The 22,334-nt window shown below is 42.0% G+C and overlaps 1 protein-coding gene across 2 annotated transcripts in view; it reads left to right on the top strand.

Moving 5' to 3' along the window:
- Positions 1–22,334, top strand: part of CDK19 (cyclin dependent kinase 19) — a 117,319-nt gene that overhangs the window by 8,356 nt on the left and 86,629 nt on the right. For both annotated transcript variants that reach the window (XM_072141786.1, XM_072141785.1), the window contains exon 2: positions 5,280–5,355. In XM_072141786.1, the coding sequence (XP_071997887.1) occupies positions 5,280–5,355 (76 nt within the window). The remainder of the gene's footprint in view (positions 1–5,279; positions 5,356–22,334) is intronic.

The following is a 22,334-nucleotide window of genomic DNA, read 5'->3' on the forward strand; positions in this document are numbered from 1 at the left end:
TTTCGACTAAAAACTGAGTCTCCATCAGGTCTCAATGAACAGTTAAGTTTTGCTTGCTTTCTCTAACCTTACCCCTTCTATTGAGGTTACTACTGCTTCATTTCCTCTCTGTTTACATTCACAAGATGAATATTTCCCTGTCCTCTACCTCCACTGTGCCATCTGACATAACCATTGAGACCAAAAGGCCCTCTAAATCCCTATCTACTCATCATAACACTAGGTATACTATTAGGATTACTATAGGTCACGTCACTGCCTATGCCTTACCTGCACCTCTGACATTGTTTATTTTTGCGCTTGAATATGTAACTTATTACCTACCGGGTTTTGATCCCTCCCCACTGCCGTCTATGCACGACTTGTCTTGATCTTTTGCCCATGCAGTCGCGGTTTTTCTTGATGGCAGTGCGCACGCACGATTGTGTATACTCGACTGGGTGTGCGCATGCGCAAGCCGCACATTGTTGTGTGCGGCCTTGCCCAGCATCTCCTAGCCGGTGTGCACTCTACACGCTCCGCCCACTACACACGGACTTGGATGAACTACTCCAAGGAGTCGTCGCCTTTAAACCCGCTCACAGGCACCATTCGCCTCAACCCACTGGTTGTCATGGCTGACATCTAGAGTCTACGATACAGACTCCCTCAGTCAAATATACGCCACCCTGCTCGCACATCTGACCCCTTGATGCCTCATTAGGATAAGGTAAGATCATGACATATTTTTTCACCCTAATATAGCTTGTCAACTACTCTCATCCCAAAGACGCTAATGTGGCATACATTGTATCCCTATTTTTGATAGGGTGTCTTTTGACAAATCCAGTGATCCCCTGATGAGCCTAATAGGGCGCAACAAGCCTTGTCAGGATTTTGGATGCATATCTCATTTGTGACACCTTACGACACCATATGACTAAACCTGACTATACATGCTGAATAGATCTTTAATAGGGCCAGTTATTGCAGGGTCAGGCTCCAGTCGGGACTGTGGTTAATTAGGATCACAGCTCCCAAGCTAGGCAAACAGGGCGCAATAGATTTGTTGTTCAAGATAGGGCTTTTGTAGGGATTTTTGACAATGGGGCACATTTAGAAATATTCTGACTTTCAGACAGCTTGATAAATCTTCCCCAATATCTATTACTTACCCCTTTTGTTTTTTAATCCATGCACTCCGTACAGATCTCTATGCACTTCACCTATACATAACTGACTTACTGAAAGTCATACACATTGGGGGGAACTACTCTTGGCATTTCCCCAAGGAGCAACATTTATGACCTACCGGTGATTCTTGAGATGTACAAACAGCTTACAAGGTGAACCCTCTACATATTTTCACTAAATAAAAGAGGTGACTCACAGCAGGTTATCATACGTTCATTTATCCTTCTTTTTTTAGACTGGTTACAAGTGCAGAAGTTGCAGAATTGAATGTACCAACAGTACTTCACAACATTTTTTATGTAGACATTTTTAATATGGAAGTAAAAGTTATATTTTAAATCACTATTTGTATTTCTTTTTTCTATACTCTGGAGGGATATTTGGGCTACCTCAGCAGAAAACTGAGTGACCCCAACATTGTTTTTTGTGATTCAGTGGATTAGTATACCTGGCTGTTGATTACGCTATGAATGGTATCTTGAGGTACAATAGATTTTTGCGACTTTTAACTCTGTTCTTTTTCAAGTATGCCTTTGTGCATCATTGTTTTTTTGTGCATCTTTGTGCATCATTGTTTTCCAGATGTTCCGTGCAACATTTCTCTTTTTTTAGTCCAGTGCAGGTGCAAAGGAAGTTTTTTTTTTTCTTGGATCTGATTTTAAGATGTATATTGGAATTATTTCACATGCTTTAACTGTTTAACATTTTGCACAGTAACCTCTTTTGTCAAAATTCTTGCATTTTTTTTATTGGTCACACATAGCAGTTTTATTGCGTTTTTAATGCATTTTTAAACTAATTACAACAGCTGAGGAGAGGTGATTTGCCTTATTTCATTACTGTTAACATTGCGTTTACTATGCGTTTTGTAAATTCAGATGTTAACACTAATGTAATTAGGAAAATGTCTCTAAAATTCACCTAAGAGAGACAAAACTATGATACATGTGGCCTAGTATTTATTATTGCACTAGTTACTCATTATGATTGGTATATGGTTCCAACTTTACTACTGCCCTACATTTTATCTGTGCTGATGGTGCAATTGCATATGATTTGGCACAGTGAATTGTCTTGGGCTGCTGTTGGCAGCTTCCTCATACCACACCTGTATTAATTGTTGTTACAAGTCCTGTCTGCTCACCAAAAATCATTACCTCATACAGGTTTTTTTTGTTGTTGTTTTGGAGAGGTGCCTACTTCCTTACTTTCTGACTTGTGCGCTTAAACCATTGCATGGCACATTTCTGCTCTTTCAAAAGAAAGTAATTTAAGATACTTTCCATGATGTACCTCGCCATGGGGCCACTATGGGTGTATGAAGATAATTCATGGGCTGAGACCTCTTCAAACGTACCTGGTGTTTGCTGCATTATGCAGCAAAGACTCGTCAGTAACACCCGCCACCTGTGCCAGCAACGATAGTGTGTGTAACTAGTTAAAGGGAACCTGTCATTCTTGAGGTCATTTTTACATGATGACAGGTTTCAATAGCCTCTGGCATGTTAATTTAAAAAATGCCTTTGTGGTGAATCTGAATAAGTCCACTGAATTTAAAGTCCTCTTCTCCTCACTCCGTCCTGCTCACTTATTGTCTTCCCTTTCTTCAGCCTCTCCCCTGCTCCCTCCCCTTGCTTAAGTCAGCTCCCTGCTGCAAGCAATTCTCCACACAAACTGTTGATAGATGGTCTACATCAACTTGTACAGGGCAGAGAAAGAGACTTGTGCTCCCTCCCTTATACAGGTATAAAACTGCTTTTATAAAAGAAAAAAACTTAACATTGCCTTATATATACAAAAAAACTACTACAATACCTTCTCTGATAGACAAGAATGTAACTACTATAATACTGCCCCTAAGTAAAATATTTTAGAATACTGCAATTTCTGTACAAGAATATAATACTATAATACTGCCCCCTATGTACAACAGCATTACTACTATAATATTGCCCCCTATACTACTATAATTACTATTACTACTATTTCTATGCCATATAACCCTGTATACAGCCAGTGCCCAGTATACAGCTAGCCAGTCCCTCCCAGTATATAGCCAGCCAGACCCCCAGTATATATAGTAGCCAGCTTTTCCGAATTTTGCATAACATAAAAATGTTTATAAAAAGTGATCAAAAGGTCGGACAGTCCTCAAAATGATAGCAATGAAAACGTCAGCTCATCTTGGGGAAAAATGACACCATACACAGCTTTGTACATCGTAGCATGAAATAGTTATTGTCAGAAGATGGCAAAACAATTTTTTTTTTCATACTCCAAGGTTTTCATTTTTTTTAATGTGGTATTCCCAAGATTGTACGGAGCCAAAGAATAAAGACAACCTATCATTTTGAGAGTGCAGGGAAAGCCGTAAAAACCGAGCCCACAGGAAAATTTACTGCTTCCCAGTACATGGCATTGGAATAATAATTACTGTCACTAAAGGTGCTGTCACACTTAGCGCTTTGACTCCATTTAGAAAGAGAATCAAAGCGCATGGGGACATGCTACAGCTCGATCGTATATGCGTGTCTATAGAAATATATGAGATTGGTAACCAGCACCAGTTGTCTTGTAATGTCTTAAAGCAAGACACCGGGTGCTAGTTAACACTGGGGGACTTGAGTCAATTATAGAGAGCTTTCACTGCAGAAAACGGTCTCATCCCATCTATTTCCCCAAATAAGCAAAGTTGCCATCTGTACCAACCAAATGGAAAAGAAAGATGCAAACAACAGGGTTGAACCTTCTTCTTTACAAATTAATTAATGCCCCCATAGTGAAAATGCTCATTGTTAAAGGAGGATGGCTATGTACACTACACGGGGCTGGCTGGCTATGTACACTACACGGGGCTGGCTGGCTATGTACACTTCACGGGGCTGGCTGGCTATGTACACTACACGGGGCTGGCTGGCTATGTACACTACACGGGGCGGCTATATACTGGGAGGCTGAGACCAATGCATTTCCCACCTTCGGCTTATACTCAAGTAACCTTTTCTTCGAGTATATATATACGGTAATACTATATGTATGTATGTATGTATATATGTTTCGTGATTGTAACTCACATGTGTGAGTATACAAATATGTTTTTTTTTAAAGGGAAAGGGGCCCCATTCACAAGTCTGCTATGGGGCCCTGTCTCTCCTTGTTAAACCCCTGTTTAGTCCCAATGTTTTTTTTAAATCTATAATCTCAAAAACGTATACACTGTAACAAAGCATTTAGGAGCTGCAGTTAGAATCTCATATTCCCTTCATTAACTGTTATTGGTTATAATACCATCACGTATATGGGATTGGCACTACTTGTTCTTTCCCTAGAGAAAATCTAGTTTGCAGGTCAGATTCTTGCAACCTGTGCTTTTATCAATGGGAGACAGCCACCCAGCAACAGCTCATGGGTGGAGTAGCACACACACCTGCCAGTAGTTTCATGAATTTATACAAAGTAACTCCAATACACTGACCTCTGTCTCAATGGGGCTTACTCATATGACATAAAAGTGTTCTTCCCAGAACCTGGAAAAATGGTGCCAGACGTACGCTTACCTGGATACGGCCTGGCGGGCATAAGTTTGTGTGAATGTGGCCTTAATTGGCGGTCTTTGTAATGAGAACTCTTACTTTCTGACAATCAATGACTGAGACACAATTGTGAATTAGAGCTAAATTTATTGGATATTTTAAACTTTTGTAAAAAAAAAACAAAAACTTAAAAGTGGGGTGTGCATCTAGTGTGCCTATTGGCTTTTCTGCTAAACAACAAAACTCCCCTTGTCCAGCTCTGTTCAGAAGGATCCTGGCGAGGGGCAGTGTTGCAGAGCGCGTGACCACCAGGTCTGACTCATGAAGTTGACTGTCTTTAGAAAAACAGGGTTGCAATACCAAATTATAGATTGAAACATGTTTTCAGTGAACTAACAGAAAATCAATATCGGTGTGCAAGACCCTTTAACTAATGACAAGTATCATATAGTAAATATTAAGCCACATTGAAAAAGAAATCATTTAGAGATTCTAAATAAAATACATCTTGATGTTATTTTAACAAAGAATTATAGACCTGGGTTGTAAATATAACCTTTCTGACTTTTTCAGAAAAGATGAAAAAGAATATGCACTGAAGCAAATTGAAGGTACAGGGATATCCATGTCCGCCTGTAGAGAGATTGCAGTAAGTGTGAATTTCATTATTTGTATATGATTTTTCTTTTCTGGCCATATTTTTGCTGTTTCATCTGTTAGGAGGAAATTTTCATGATATGTTGGAGTTCTTACTGTGTTGTTATAGATACCATGAATAGGCTGACAATTTCTTTCTAGGTGGATAAACTTGGGGTATTACCAAGTTTCATTCTAAACCCTTATCCACAGAATAGGGGATAACAATCTGATTGGCAGGTCTCCATTGATGATAAGAATTGACACCCCTCCCCCCCCCCCCCCCCCCAAGAAAATGGGGCCACCATGCTTTTTTTTTAATTATTGAAGTGATAGGTCAACCATGCTTCCTGTTGATACATTCAATGCTATTGGAGTGTCAGAGTCACAGTGCTCAGCAAATACCACCGACCCTGTAAACATTGAATGGAGTGTCATCATTTAGTGAGAATGGAACCCTTGTTTTCATGATCGATCAGTCTTACACCCACTGATCAGATTGTGAATATAGAATAGCAATAATACTTTAAGGAAGGACTCTGTCTTAGTGTATTTACTGTTGTTACATTTGATACAGTAATAATATAAATACACAATGGTCTTATTTTCTAATTCATTTATTTGTTGATATAGTTATGTTAATTTTAATTGTGTTACTTTATAAATAATGCTACTTTTTGACTCTTTACAATCCTACACTTGGCAGAAAATCGGTATTTACAGATCATACTTTGCATAATGTCCTTGCATAGGAAACATGACAAAGATTAGTTTAAATGGAAGATATTTATTTAGTGACCAACATTCAATAGGGATAGCTCCCCGAGGTGGGATATGGCATATACCATGAAATCTATTGGTATGCAGCGAATTTAGTCTAATTTGAATGGAAATCTACCACATGGATGCAGTATTGTACACCAAGCACACTTACACACTGGTGTGTGATCCCTGAAACATGATCTGTTCTTCCTTTATCTTCTCAATTATTCTGCTAATTATGCACGCCTCTGCTCAACATTGCTGCCCGCCAGCCCTACCCAGCCACAGAGCCGATGATGTCAGATGGAGTCAGAATGGGCTTATGTGACGTAAACAGGAGCCCCTGAGGCTCATTTGCATTATTTTAAAAGGCAAAACGAGGCCATTAGAAGATAAAGGAAGTATGGATCCTTTTACAAGGGACACACCAGTGTGTGTGATTGGTGTACAATACTGCAGGCACGTGGTACATTCCCTTTAACCATAACAAATATTAAACGTTTCTGATTGTGTGGAACTGTGTAACAATTGCCATTGTGTTTTTTACAGTGATTTGCAAGGTAAATTTTTGTTTGAACAACTGCAGTAATAGAATGTAGAAGGAGCAGATGGCCTTAAAGTCAGTGATGTGACAACCATGTGTTCTATCTTCATTACAACTGCTCTAAAGTCTTGTTGAGTTGCACTGTTCTCTTGCAGTTTACTGGGTAGGCTGAAGGAAACAAAGAACCTCTGTTCAAGTGTATATCATGCAGTGGCACCACCCCAATAAATAAATGCTGGCACTGGTCTCTCTTGATTGCTTACATATGTTTTAAATCGGTGGTCAATATGAATACAGAATTCATTGTAAAATCTGCTCTATATCAACAACCTAAAAAGTAGATTACACAGTTTGCATTTTCTAGCTGAACAAGCTAGTTTCTACTTCTAGCATATGCTTCACCTGTTGTGATCGCCAGGCTTTTGCAAGTAGGAACGTATCATTAAGATCTGACACACAGCATTCGTGTTTTGAGGAATACATTTTTCTCTGGTTTTCTCTGGGGAAATGCTCAGAAGTGGGTGACTTCATGCTAGGACTACAGTATTGTCCAGCATTGTATGTATGCCTGAAAGTCCTAAAAGTGGCCAGGATCATGCCTGCTTCAATGGAATGTATGTATTTACTTTTATTTTCGTTTATTAAAATGTAAATATTTGGAAGCAAAAGAATGTTTATAAATGTCACAATTTTATTTTTTAACCCACCCCTTTAATAACTTCCAAGGTTAAAAGGATTTTCCCATAAAAGACGTTTCTTGTTTCATTTTGGAAAACACAAAGTTATAAAATGAGAATGAAGTTCAGGTGTGCATGCCATTCCTCTGCCCCTTTGATTTACTATGGGGGCTTCTTTTTTGTGGGACAAATTGTACTTCATACCATACTTCATATTCATACTTTGTGCTGAATTCTAATGGGTTTGTTTTTACTGCATTCATGTGTCGGAAAGGTGGATAATTTATTTTACTGATTAAGCTATGAACTATAATTTCACTGAGTATTTTGTGTAATAAATATGATTGGCCTTTTGATGGGCCTCTAATGGGTTAATTCAGCTTCTAAACACATTTCCCCATGAAGATGACTGAATGGGCTAAGTTAACGCCTTTCAACATATACAGTATGTATGTGATTCTCATCATTGTGGGATCTGCCCTTCTGAATTTGGGGACGGCATATGGACCCACTGATTCCTATCATTCTGTTCACACTTTTTGTTTTTTTTACATGGATATGCAAACCATGAAAAATAAAATTGCTACATGAGCTATTTTTTTTCACATGCAGACTTGCCTTCATAGAAGCCAATGGATCTAGGCAACCAAATGGACATGGCAAGAAGTAGATTAGCAACTCATCAGTTTTTTTTGGAGATGTGAAAAAGGGATACTGATACAATACAGACTGAACATGGACATCACACATTTGCATTTTTTGCTGATGCGCAGCAGACACGTCTTTCTGAATGAGCCCTTATTTTGTGCCTTATACATTTTTATTTAATTTAACTGTATTAATTATATGCTATTAATTAAAAAAAAAAGGATGATGGAAATTGCGAGTTCAAATCCCATCTAGCCAAAACAATATTTAATTGAATAACATTAACATTTAGAGAGGTGACTGTTGATCCACATTCTATAAAGCCCTTGGCAATGACGAGATTCCTATTACTGTGCTTGATTTATTTAAAGAAGACCAAATATTATAAGGAAGGACATTTTGTGGGTGTCTATAATCCAATTATGACTATAATGGATACACTTTTGCAATCTTCTGCATTTTAACTGTTAAGACTGCAGTGTCACCATAAACCTTCACTTCACTCTGTATGTGTGACTTATTAAAGGACACGGACCCCGGCATTTAATTAGAAGAATTCCTTATATATCAAGCTCCAACCTGGGTGAATTCAGGTCACCATTCCTGGGAACATGTTCACCAAGCTATACTAGCTTGCAACTGGAGGGGGGTCAGTGGTGGTTGCAAGCCAAACATTTTTATGTACTGCACCTACTTGCAGCCACAATGACATGGAGGTAGGGAATAACAGTATCCTTTCTCCACTCCCATATCTCAGGTTTACTTATGTCTTACACTGGAGACTGTTTATTGGAATATCATTGTGTTATATTCCATGTCAAATTTGGGGGTTACTGACTTGGATTTTGGCCCACATGTTCTATATTTGTAGTGGAATTTCTAGTGGATTAAATTTTGTGGACCCCCCTCGTATCCACCCAATCTCATCACTCTTCAATATTTTCTCAGAGTATGGGGCTCAAATTTGCCTTATCTCGCCGCATCTGATCTGCCTCCTCTTTTTACATGCTCCACTGTTCCCTCCCAGTATGGAGACCCCTGGGGCATTTCATTCTTGGAGGGAAAGCCTATTACCCAAAATATACTTTATCTTCTATAAAATCCACCTTTTGGATTCATGCAAAATAGTTTTATTTTATATTTATATTACAGCTCATTCCCTTTTTAAGGAATACAGTGCGGGCAATTTAATTATCCCTATTCACTATTTTTCCAGTGTCTTCTACCCTGCACAGCACTTCTGGCATGTTGGGGTTGGAAGGAGTGTTAAAGCCAAGACTATAGCAGAGACCTTGTCTAAACTTGTCCGACCTGGAGGAGATTTTACCAGACTCTACAAAGAGGCCACATCCTATTGTATATGGCCACCGGATCAAGAGCAAGGGGGAATTTTAAGACTAGTGTTCAAAATGCCAGGCTTAATAAATTCCCTCCAATATTTAATGAATTAATTCCTTTATTTATATAGGGCCAACATATTCTGCAGCGCTGCACAGAGCTTTCCATGCTTAAAGACCCTATTTTAGTGATAATCAGTGGAAGGGGTTGTTCTCATTCAATTTGCCAAATGGATCTGCATGCTTCTATATAGACCTAGCTAGATCAGTTCACTACAGTACCCTTTGAGGAAGCTGACCTATAAAGGCACATCCAGTTCCTGCGGTGGTTGTCTTTGATCCCTTGTAGGATCCTACAATATGGTTGGTATGCAGCTTGACCTCTGGTAACTTCTTTTCAATATGGTTAACTAACTGTTTTGTGTTCTGTATTTCTAACAGAGCTGGATTATGGGTGATGGAGGCCCCTGGGTGCAGACAGCTCATATTTAGAAGGAAGACTTAAAGGAAACCTACTACTTGAAGTGGTAGGTGTAAGCTGCAAATACTGAGCACCAGCTCAGGGTGAGCTGGTGCCGGAGCTTACTTTCGTTTTTGTCATAAACCGCTGTTTCGCAGTTTACGCACTTTTTAATGTTTATAGCTGAAGCAGCTTCACCGGCTCTTCCGCACTTCCTATGTAGGGGCGCCTACATAGGAAGTGGCGAAGAGCCGGTGACGTCACACGCGCACGGTCGCGTGCTTGGTGCACCGAAGCTGCTTCAGATATAAACATTAAAAAGTGTTTAAACCGCGATACAGCGGTTTAGGACAATAACGAAAGTACCTACCATTTCAAGTGGTAAGTTTCCGAAGCTCTGTGACTGACACTAAACATAAGGGTTGCTTTACACACCAGAAGGTTAGTTAGTAACTACAGGACTGAAAGGGCAACTAGCAACTCACATGTAATGATCTGCTCTGTTGGGACCAGAACTTGGTGGTGACCTCTCCCGGTCTGCAAAATTTTCCCCAAGATGTTTTCAGTGACCTTTAATACTTATTGTACTAAAAATAAGCTAAAAATACCTGTAAATAATATATAGCCCCTCTTGTTTAAATACAGCACCCTCAATTTATTATATAATATACAGTACAGCAACCATACCATATATACATCATATACTTCTTAATTTATTTACTGCATACCCATAACGACCTTAAAGGGGTATTCTCGCCTGGGCATTCACATTCAGTTTGATAAATCTGCCATATATAAACATTTCTTCAATTAGATGTTATTAAAAAAAAATGTTCCTGTGTGAAGATAATTTCTCATAAATGTAGCCATGTTGTCCCTTAGAAATGATATAGCTTCCTCGGATACGGCCACGTCTGCTGGAGAGATTGCACAAAGAAACAAAAGGTTTTTGTATATGAAATGTCCGTGATTTACTACATGTCGCACAGTCGTCCTGTGGTAATGATTGCTGAATGCTGGAGGTCAGACAGGACTCAATAGCTCATGTCTGGCCACCGCTGCCAAAATGTGACGTGGTCGTATCCGAGGAAGCTATCTCGTTTCTAAGGGACAGAATGACTACATTTATGAGAAATTATCTTCACACAGGAACATTTTTTTTAATAACATTTAATTGAAGAAATGTTTATAAATGGAAGATTAGTGAAACTGAATGTGAATGCCGAGGCGAGAATACCCCTTTAAATATATAATCTCTATTATTAATTAAAATCTAGTATAAAGCAACTCCTAATTAATACATGCAGCACCCTCTTAAACAGTTATTTATATCCTGTGCCCCCAGTAATTAATGTATATTAGTCCCTAGTAATGAATACATACAGCCCACAGCAAAATATCAAAATAATAAAACTTTACTCATCTTCTTCTGCTTCCCCGGTGCGTGGAGTAACCTCCTCCTCATTCAGCAGTTGGATATCATATTGCGTGATGTCACTGCCCCGATTGCACCAGGACACTGATGTCCCATGCGTTTCTTGGTCTATGGCAAAGCGGGGAGCGTATTGTTCCATCGCTCTGCCATAGACCCAAGTATGTGGAGGGTATGCCTCTGGCTACGCCTTGTTGTCCAGTAAGCCATACTAGAGTCAATCCTCGGACCTCTAGTAGGCGATTTGGCCACACCGTGATCCACCATTGGTGGTGTGAGCCCCCAATAGGAGCAAAGTGGTGCCCTCCACATAATCCGGGCCTGCTAACAAGTATTGCACATTGTTATCTCCAATGGGACTTGTATTTAATTTGTTTATTGTAGTATTGTACTGTAGTCTTATAACAATATATAGCTGGTATGTTGGATGAAATACAAAAAAAGTACTTTATTACATCATCAAAAGATTATTAAATATATACAAGACACAGACAATATAAAAACACCTAAAAACACACACACAGAATTGTGTGTTAGACTCTCCTGGGTCAGAAATATGACCCAGTACTCCCCGGCTATCACCGCCCACGACCATAAATACATTCCATGCAAAGGTATAGGTGAGGGCAACAAAGTATACAAATTTTTTTTTTTCTTCTTCTTGGTATTTACATGTAGCATTCGGATGCGGGGATATTCCCTTCTATATGATATACTCACGTTGGCAGTGCCTGTCCGTGCAGCATAGTTCAATATATAGCTGGTATGTATACTTGTTTGGGAACTATCTGTGTATGCTATTAGGTCAGATGACCATTCTGTTTTTATGTATCTTTTGTACTAATACTTTAGTACATAATAAAACTTTTCCACATTTGGAATTTTTTATCGGCTTCCCAGTACACGGCATGTTATAATAAATTACATCACTGGAAAGTAAAATTTGTTACGCACAAAATAAGCCCTCACACAGCTCTGTACACAGAAAAATGAAAAAGTTATGGATTTTTGAAGATTGAGAGCGAGAAATGAACAAAAATACCCTGCGTCCTTAAGGGGTTAAGAAGATTATAGCTAGAGGGATAATTGCAGCGCCAACCTAGCAGGTACAAGTGATGTCGTCTCTAGTGGCCCAACTGATGCCTTATGGGATTAATGGCAAAGCACAGAGGGCAATAAATCTGGTAATCAAAATGTTTTCTGATCAGAGGGTTACAGGGATGGATTTTTTAGGGGTTGGGGTCCTAATTTAAATTGAAATACCTAATGAATTGTCATTTAGAATGTTCCACAACATATCAATTAGGTAGTGTAATATCTATTTTGACAACTGATATATACAATGACTGAGTACTGTGTGAGCATATTTCTATTTTTGCCTGTACAGTGAACAGTATTGCTGCGTATTCCCCAGGCAAAGAGTCAAGAGAAGATTAATAGTCTAACGGAAGATGGGTTAGTAGCAGAGCAATAAAGAGCTAAAAATAGCTCTGGAAATTGTTATTCTCTGCAGTACAATGACACAAAAACTGCCGCATTGTCCACTCTTAGTGTATATTACAGTGTGTGCTTACCGTAAAAACATATATATAGGTATTCTAGTAACCGGAAAAATAACAGCCTGCCATATATATAGCTTTCATTTGAACATACAGTAAATTGGCAAAATATCCATATTAATATTCTTCTGAATTTTTGAGCATGTTTGTTTAAAAAATAATTTCTGAAAAGAAGCAAGAATAAGGAGTTTAAGAGAAAAATAATACCATGTACAGTTATATGCCTTATAAATATAAATAGCTACAATGTTAATGGTTTTCAGAAGATATGCTCAGCTCTCTATACATTATAATACAGGTTGCCATAAACTCCAGTTACAAAAAAAAAATTGTAATAAAATAAGCATGTGAGATGGCATATTGTGAAAACCTATTTCTGTTGACAGACGGCATACTGGAATCCTTGGTCTTGCACTGTGAGTCTATTGGCTGCAATGATTCTGGCCATAAATGCATGTGATTAGATTGGAAAGGCAGGCTAGCAACAGCAAGCTGCAGCCAATAATCAGTCCTGTGCCTAGTGCAGTGACTCATATAAATGACTTTCCCCCTAAACACACAATCTTGTAATGTGCTTTGCATCTATAATTACAGTACAAGGGATTAGAGGAAAATCAGTATCCTGCAAGGCAATCGGCAAATGATTTTAACTATCTGCAATATTCATTGTATAAGACGGGCAGTGTTTGCAGCTATATGTGTACAAGTATACACAGTGGCTGGCCACCTAGACAGGAGAAAGGTTATTAATGCGACAGAATACTTAAAATGGAATGTCAAGAAGTTTTTCACACAATTCTGTCCCTGCCTATTGCCAGCCCTGTACTAAATCACAGACAACAACCGGGCAGCGTTTTCAGACGACAAGGCAAAAGTATAAAAAAAAAATCAAGATCGTGGCAAGATTCATAAGCGTAAGACAGAAGTATAGGCAAAAAGGGCATAATATCACAAGGGAGCCAGAAGACCAAGTCCATAACAGGCAGGCATTGTCAGGTGTAAATGAAGTGACCGAACACTGCAGGCGATTGGATCAGACTTTTGTCACTTCAATATGCACAAGACACCCCCCCCCCCCCCAGCCCAGAGAGACTGGCACTCAAGCAGCCTCCCCCAGAATATCACATCTGGTTGTGTTTCCAAACCAGGATTACTGATCTCCAGGCCCTTATTCCACTGAAAGCTAAGGAGCAGGAAGTTTGTACCATTTTGTTTGCTTCAGATATATTTACTGTACCTAAATTTAAAATAAGGAACATGAAGAAATCTGTTTACTACTATAATTTTACCACATCGAGTAGCTGAGTGCAGAGGTACCTGCCGTGCTGATGCACACAGGAAAGAGTGGGAAGCAAATTACATCCATCTAGGCTCACTGCCGGTGTAGCTTCCCATGAGTTTGAACTTTTGTAAGTTAAATCTACATGAGTAATTCAACCCTGAGTGGGGAAAAAACCCCACTGCCACAGGTCCACAGATACTAAATTTTAAGAGAAACTTTCACTACTTTCACCAACCCCAACTTTTTGCAACCTTCAATAGGCATTGTTGTGAAGAAGAGATTAAAAAATATTGTTTTAAAACCTCTTGTTACACCATTACACTAAATTGCCTGAGCGTGCATTTTCCAAGGGTGGGGATTGGCACTCGCTCACATGAGTGACCATTAATTAGGATAGACAGGCCAAAAACTTCAGTGATGTTTATCAGATGTTGGTATATGTCTAATTGAACATCACTACGTGACCTTGCACTGTCCATGCGTTGTCCGGTAAACATGGGGTAGACAGTAAAATTAATCCATCAGATTGAGGTATGCATATGTAGTAAATGTTAATTCATTTATATAAGGAGAATGAGGCCCTTCCCTCTTTGAGCATTCTCTTCCATGTGTTTTAAATGTGCAAATGCTCCCAGTGGACTTAGAATGGATCTAACTTTTCCTAAAAACAAAGTCTTTCCAAGTGGTATTTCCAAGCTATTGGTACCAGTAAACTTCTCTCCAGCTCCCTCCATTCCAGAGCAATCAATGAAATTATTTTCAGATCTCTTCTGCCAGTTGTGTGGAGCCAGAATTCTCCATTTTAGGTTTCCCACAACCGACCATAGAGAGCTTAACTGCCACAGTTTTCACAATAATTTTAGAATCCTATGTGCTAATTGGTCCCTCCTGTCAGATGTGTGGTCTCTTCCCACCTGACTCAAGAGATCTGAAAGTAATTAGACTAATTACTGGGGGAACAGTAATACCTAGAGAGAGGTATCCAACTGTGAAACATTGCCTTAATATACGAGGCACCCTAATTAATATACTGCCCCCCACAAATAATTATTTAATATACTGCCCCCAAACACAATTGTTTAATTTATATAATATATGAATTATTTTTTTTTTATCATTCAAGGTTTTATTGATTTAAATTGAGAAACATACAGAGTAATATAATTTTATGCATTACTTGCCTTTAGGGCATGCATATTTAACAAGTCAACATTTCAGTTAAAGATACAATGATGGAACATTTATAACAAGAACGAGCAGTAAAAACTGATCTTCACTATTGTATTATCTTTGTTATAAGAGATTATACATTATAATGAAGGTAGGGCAAACCTTGTTGCCAATACACATAGCAAATATAGATTAAGAAGACAGGAGATAGAGGGGGGGGGAAACGAAAGATTAGGTAAGCGGGGGTTAGGAGAGGATGGGTGGGGACGGGAGGAGGGAGTAGAAGGGGTATGTAATGGTAATAGTTATGTGGACCGGGAGTTGTAGTTTTCCCCAGTTGCACCACCTCCACAGAAGCCTTAGTCTTGTAATGTGCGGTAGGACTGGGAGCTCAAGAACTGCTGCCAGTGAAACCACGTCTTAGAAAATCGCATTCGGTCCTTTGGGGACTGAGCGATGAGTTCCTCCATTCTGTGCGTTAGGGCTACCTCCCCGAACCATTCACTCAGTGTGGGGGGGGAGTCTGATTTCCACTTCCGTGGAATGATTGTCTTGGCTGCCTGCAAGAGGTGTTTTGCTAGCGATTTCTTGTATGTTGAGACGGGGATATCAAACATAAATAGTAACACTGCTTCAGGAGTATTGGGTATTTTAAGGCCTGTGACCTCTTCAATGACCTGAAGTATCTTGGGCCAAAAGTTTTGCAGGCGAGGGCACCGCCACCAGATGTGGGACATTGTACCTCCTGTCGATCCACATCGCCAGCAGCTGTCTGGGACATTTGGGAACATTTTGTGTAAAAGCGAGGGTACTCTATACCATCTCGCCAATATTTTATAACTAGTTTCTTGGTGTTTAGAGGCTATGACTGCCTTCTGAGCCAGAGAGAAACATTGTGACCATTGTCCTTCCGAAAATGACTTCCCCAATTCCGTTTCCCAAGCTTTGCAAAAAGACGGAGTAGACGTACGGCTGGGAGAGATTAGCAGTTTGTACATCTCTGATAAGGCATGAGGCGTGTGAGTACGTGCCAGACATAATTGTTCAAAATGTGTCAGAGTACGTGAGAGTTGGGAGTGAGATTTAATGGAGGCATGAAAGTGTCGGAGTTGGGTATATTGGAATTGGTGAGTGGCTGTTGGTGTGGTGTCTGATAATAGTACTGAAAGCGGCTGTAGAGTGGTTCCTGCCAGAACATGTGCAAAGCGAAGAGGTTTAAGTTGTGTGCCCGATAGGAATTCACTCTTTTGGAAGCCAGGTCGGAATAGGGGGTTGTCCATGATAGGTGTGAGTGGCCCTTGTTTGTTCACTAGGGAGTAACGGGGGCTTAAACCTTTCAGAATTCGCAGTGTGTGTTCGGTGGAGAATGAAAGAGGGGTGGAATCTCTAGTGGTGGGGCACCACGTCCAGGGGAGGGTGGAGATTTCTCTGGGACATATATCTTGCGCCAGTGTGACCCATGTTTTGGAATGTTTATGATGAAAGAGATCAAGCACTCTAGCGTGAGCTGCCGCCAAGTAGTAGAGGCGACAGTCCGGCAGACCTACACCTCCTCTATCTTTTGGTAGAATCAGTATTTCTCTTTTCACTCTGGGACGACCCGTGGACCAGACAAATTTAGAGAAGCACTTTCTGGTTCTATCCCAAAAGGAAGTAGGAATGGTGATGGGGATGGTTTGCAGGAGGTAAAGTATTCGAGGCAGGAGGGTCATTTTAAGGATATTCAGCCTGCCAAACCAAGAGAAATCTTTTTTCCGCCATGTATCTAGGTCTGCAATGAAGTTGGCCAGTAGGGGGGAGAAATTATTATTAAACAGTTTGGATAAGTCACTAGAGATCTTAATACCCAGGTAAGTAATGCCCCCGGGGGGCCAGGTAAACGGAAGGGCTGTTTTGAGGGTATCTACTTCAGAGGGGGCGAGAGATATGTTTAGGGCTTCTGATTTTGTCATGTTAACTTTAAAGTTGGACCACTTCCCGAATGCTGTTAAGTTGGACATCAGGGCTGGTAGGGACTGGGCAGGGTTGGTGATATAGACCAGGAGGTCGTCTGCAAAAGCTGAACACTTATGCTCAACCCCGGCAATGGAAATACCCTGGATGTTAGGGTTGTTACGTATGGCTCCTAATAGGTGTTCCATCACTAGAACGTATAGGAGCGGGGATAGGGGACAACCCTGCCGGGTTCCATTTTTGATGGAGAAGGGGGCAGATAGGGTCCCGTTGATTTTCAATCTGGCTGATGGATTGTTATATAGTGACAATATTTTGGCAGTGAAGACGGGCCCTAATCCAATGTTGTGTAGGGTTTCTTTTAGTGAAGACCAGGCAATCCTATCGAAGGCCTTTTCGGCGTCCAGGGATAGTATCATCATAGGGATTTTATGGGACTGGGCGTAATTCATGATGTCGAGGGTTTTTATGGTGTTGTCTCGGGCTTCCCGGCTAGGGACGAACCCTACTTGATCCTTATGAATAAGATCTGGCAAGAGGGGATTTAACCGGTTGGCTATAAGTTTGGCATATATCTTAAGATCGATATTAAGGAGTGAAATCGGTCTATAGCTACCGCAGGATTGGGGGTCTTTGCCTGGTTTGGGAATGACCACGACGTGTGCGGATGTTGCTTGGGGGGGGAAGGGAGATTCCGGAGAAACAGTGTTAAATGCTTTCAGCAAAATAGGGCTCAATATGGACAGGAAGTGTTTATAAAATTTCCCTGTGTAGCCGTCCGGGCCGGGGCTCTTACCACCTGGGAGGCTTTTGACAACCGCTTCTAGTTCTGCTTGTGAGAATGGTTCTTCTAAGGCTGAAATGGTATCTACTGAGGGGAGGGTAAATGGGGAGGGGGGAGATATGTTCGTCTCTCCTGCGGGAAGGGGGGTGACTGGGAGGTTGTATAAGTCTGTATAGAAGGAGTGGAAAGCCTCACAGATATCTGGAGTGGAGTGTGCTATCTTGTTTGGTGCAGACTTAATACTTGAAATAAAGGATTGGGCCGCGCGCCTCTTCAAGGCTCTCGCTAGCATTTGTCCACATTTGTTGCCGTACTCATAAAATTTACTGCGACATATTTGCAGCATTCCCCCGTGTGCCAAGTCAAGCAGGTGTCTAACTTCTAGTCTGGCCGCTTGTAATTCACGCAGTGTAGAGGTCGCTAGCGCACGTTTGTGCTGTGTTTCGAGAGAGGAAACTTTTTGTAGGGCTAGTTGCAGTTTGTGAGCCTTTTCTTTTTTCAGGCGGGTCCCATGTCTGACAAATACGCCCCTAATTAGCCATTTAAGGGTGTCCCATTTGGTCAGAAGGGGGGTCATGTCTTGTTCTCTCTCCTGAATGTAGTTAGTGATTGTTTGTGACACTTCAGCCGTGCATAGGGGATCTAGCAGGAGTGATTCATTTAGTCTCCATGACCATTCGCGTTTGGTCAGGGAGGGCAATCTAAGGGAAGCGTAAACTGGGGCATGGTCTGAGAGCAGTATATTGCCAATGGAAGTGGAGACTACCCAAGGGAGGGTGTTGTGTTGGGTCAGGATGTGATCCAGTCTGCTATACACACCATGTGGAGCCGAATAGAAGCTGTAATCCCTGTCCGAGGGATGTTGTATCCTCCAGATATCACATAATTGTAATTGTCTGAAGGCTCGTTTTACTTTTTTCAGAGCTGAGTAAGCGATGCTGGATTTACCTGACGAATTGTCAAGGGTAGGATCCAGAGTTAGGTTTAAGTCACCACATAGTATAGCAGAGCCTTTTATCAATGGGAGAACCTCGTCGAGCAGATTACGTAAGTAGGTCACCTGGCCCTGGTTGGGTACGTAGGCATTAAGAATGGTGAAGATGTGGCCACTAATGTCAATAGTGAGTAAAAGATATCTGGCGTTAGGATCTACGGTACATTCAATTATTGTATGGGGTAGGGATTTATGTATGGCTATGGCTACTCCACAGGAGCGTGATTGGGGATTGTTAGCAAAGTGCCAGGAGGTATAGTGTTTATGTCTCATCAAGGGGGAATGTCCCACCTTAAAGTGTGTCTCTTGCAGGCATAAAATTTGTACCTTGTTTCTGTGGAAGTGGTGCAGTACCTGGGCTCTCTTAGAGGGAGAGTTGAGTCCTTGGGCGTTGAAGGAGGCAATCTTGAGTTCAGCCATCGTCAGGGTGATTGATTTATTGAATTTCCGTATCTCTGGGTACTAAGGGAGAAATGAGTTAGCAGTGGGGACAAGAATGATGCTTAGGGAGGGTTTTGGGGAAGGGGTGGGGAGGGGCTGGGTTGATGTGGGGAGAGGGAAAGATAGGCAGCGGGAAGAAAGGGGAGGAAAACAAGACAGAAGCAGCGCCTACGAGGAGAGGCGAAGGAGCTGCAGCAGTAACTAATAACCAGTGGTATAGAGGGTGTCGGACTGACAACCAGTGTCGACCGATATCCTCCAACTATTGGGGTGTGAGGTTCCAGTCAGGTGAGCCACACGTGGTCCCCCTAGGGTGAAATGGTAAGATTATGGGCCATCAGGCAAAACGTAGTGATGCTAGATATAGTGGGCAAAACATTATACAATGTAGTTAAGAGGGCGTAGAATCCTAAAAGGATTAAGTTGTGGTAACGGCATTCAGATAGAGTCCATGGACCAACATTGTGGTAGGTCAGATCTAGACATCAGCGTGGGGGTGCTGAGTCCTGGCCATTGGTGCGATGAGGCCGCTTCCTGGGGCTCCTCTTCGGGAGGCCTAGTGGTGTTAGGTTGGCAGAGAGCGGATTGATTCCTCCTTTTGGTGGTATGGAGAAGGAGGGCCAAGTGGTTAGATGAATTGTAGGTAAGTTCAGGTCACGTAAGAAGGATGGCAAGTCGTCAGCTGAGCGAAGGGAGGTTTCCTTGCCTCCTTGGCGGACGTGCAGAGCAAAGGGAAAACCCCATCTATAGGGTATGTCACGTTCACGTAACAGATCAAGCAGGGGTCGTAAGGCAGCCCGTTGCGCCAGTGTATAACGGGACAAATCTGGTAGGATTTTAATGACAGTACCTTGATATGTTATCTGTTTTTGAGAGCGGATTTTGAATAGGAGCTGCTCCTTTAGTGCGTAGAAATGTATCCGGCAGATGACGTCTCTAGATGTTTGAGAGTTCGGATCAGGGGGTCTCAGAGCGCGGTGTGCTCTGTCAATTTCAATATATGTGTCAGGTGGGCGTCCTAGAATGCCATTGAATATGGTGGTTATTGTAGAGAGCAGGGTAGCTTGTGAAACACTTTCTGGGAGGCCTTTGATGCGCAGGTTATTGCGCCTGCTTCTGTTTTCAATATCGTCTATATGTTGCTGTATGGCAAATAGCTGGGTCTGTTGTCGCTGAACTGTGTCTTGTAGGGTCTCAATAGACGCTTCCGTGGAGGTTTTGGCCTGATCCAGAACATCAATTCTGCTAGAGAGTGTAGAGATCTCAGAATGCAGTTTGGCGAATTCCTGCTTACAGTCGGCAGTTATCTGCGCTGCGAAGTTAGACATGTCAGTCTTAGTAGGCAGGGAGGCAAACAATGTATGGAGGTCTGACAAGGTGGGCATTCTTTCTCCAGTGAAGGAGAATTGTGTGGATATGGAGTCCTGCGCTGTGACCCTGGGAGGAGTGAGTGTTCCTGATTGTGGGCCAGTTCCGGGCCCTGTGTGAGGAGGAATAGGCCCCAACCCTAGCTGTGTTATGGTTTGCAGGGGGGAGGTTAAGGGGACTCCAACCCCGTACTCACAAGCAGGCCTCCGGCCTGAATCCGCATTGCTGGGGCTCGAGGGTCCTGGGGCTCCTGTCCCGGTTTTGTGCTGGATTTCCACGGGGGGGTCAAGCAGGCTCCCGTTGTGTGGTGTTCCCTGGTCCGGAGCCAGTTCACCTCCTCTCATTTCCTTGCCGTTTTCCTCCCGGTGGGAGACGGCGTCTGGCAAGTTATTGGCCGGTTCTGCCGCTGAGGTCGTGCCAGTGAGGAGCTGCATCTGCGGCGCTGATCTCGGCGGCGGTGGGGAGGTGACGGTCTGGCGGACGTCTGCGGCTTGCTGCAGGCCTGTGGGTTCGGCGCATGCCGTTTTGTTCTCCTCGGCGCGGGCCGTGGGTTCCGACGGCACAGCGCATAGCAGAGGTGCACGGAGCAGTTGTAGCAGTCATCCGAGCGGGATCGGAGGCTGCGGGTTGCGTTGTTGTCGCCGCGCCTGGCTGCGATGGGGAGCATGGCGGGCGGTGGCGGCCATCTTGGCTCCTCGTGGTCGGCGGCATGAGGTCCATGTTCTCTGGAGTGGTCGGAAAAAAATGGCCAATTCCTTTCTTGGTCGTATATATCTTTTGGGGGGTCTTGGTTAGCCCTTTTCTGGTGGGTTTCCCCATGCCCGTGTGCCTGATGGCTATCGATGGAGAGGGGTTCACAGCGGAGCTCAGGTTCAGTGCGTCCTCACTCTTCCATGGCTGGCCACGCCCCAATATATGAATTATTTTATATATTGGACCTTCACAAACTTTTTTCAGCTGATAGAAAATCATGTACTAACTTCTGCTCCTGCATTTTCTATCTTCTTGCCGCTGCCAGACAGGAAAGGGTGAGCCTGGAGTGCCAGGCCAGATAACCTGGATCTAGGGCCCGGCACTGGCGCTCCTATAGCGCCACTGATAATCTGGTTCTGTTTGTACTTCACACATTCGGACCCCGACCAAAAACTCTATCTGGGCCAGCTTCTTTCCCCGGTTTATCTTTCCTCAGACAATTATGTACATCTTCCTGAGTAAACTTTAACATAGATTGCCCTAATGTTTCAGTAAAGTTGTCACTACCAGCCCCCTCTACTAGGGTCCCATACTGCCTCTTTACTGAATGATTGAGGAAAACATTGAGATCATTGGCCCTCTACACCTTACCATTTTCTTCAGGACCATTTGCATACATACCTGTAATCCTCTTTAGACCATTCCAAACTCCTTTTAACCTGTCTCTGTTCTAATTTATTCTCCAGTTTCTCTGATCTTCACCATCATTTCTTACTCAATGGCTTTGACCAAAGGTTTATTATTATTTATTATTTAAATTTTAATCCTCAGAACAAACATTGATGCAGTCTATGACCACCTCTACACCTTCTTCAAAGTCGTCATGTG

This window comes from Engystomops pustulosus, chromosome 3 (assembly GCF_040894005.1).
Source record: "Engystomops pustulosus chromosome 3, aEngPut4.maternal, whole genome shotgun sequence".
In the NCBI taxonomy this organism is placed as follows: domain Eukaryota; kingdom Metazoa; phylum Chordata; class Amphibia; order Anura; family Leptodactylidae; genus Engystomops; species Engystomops pustulosus.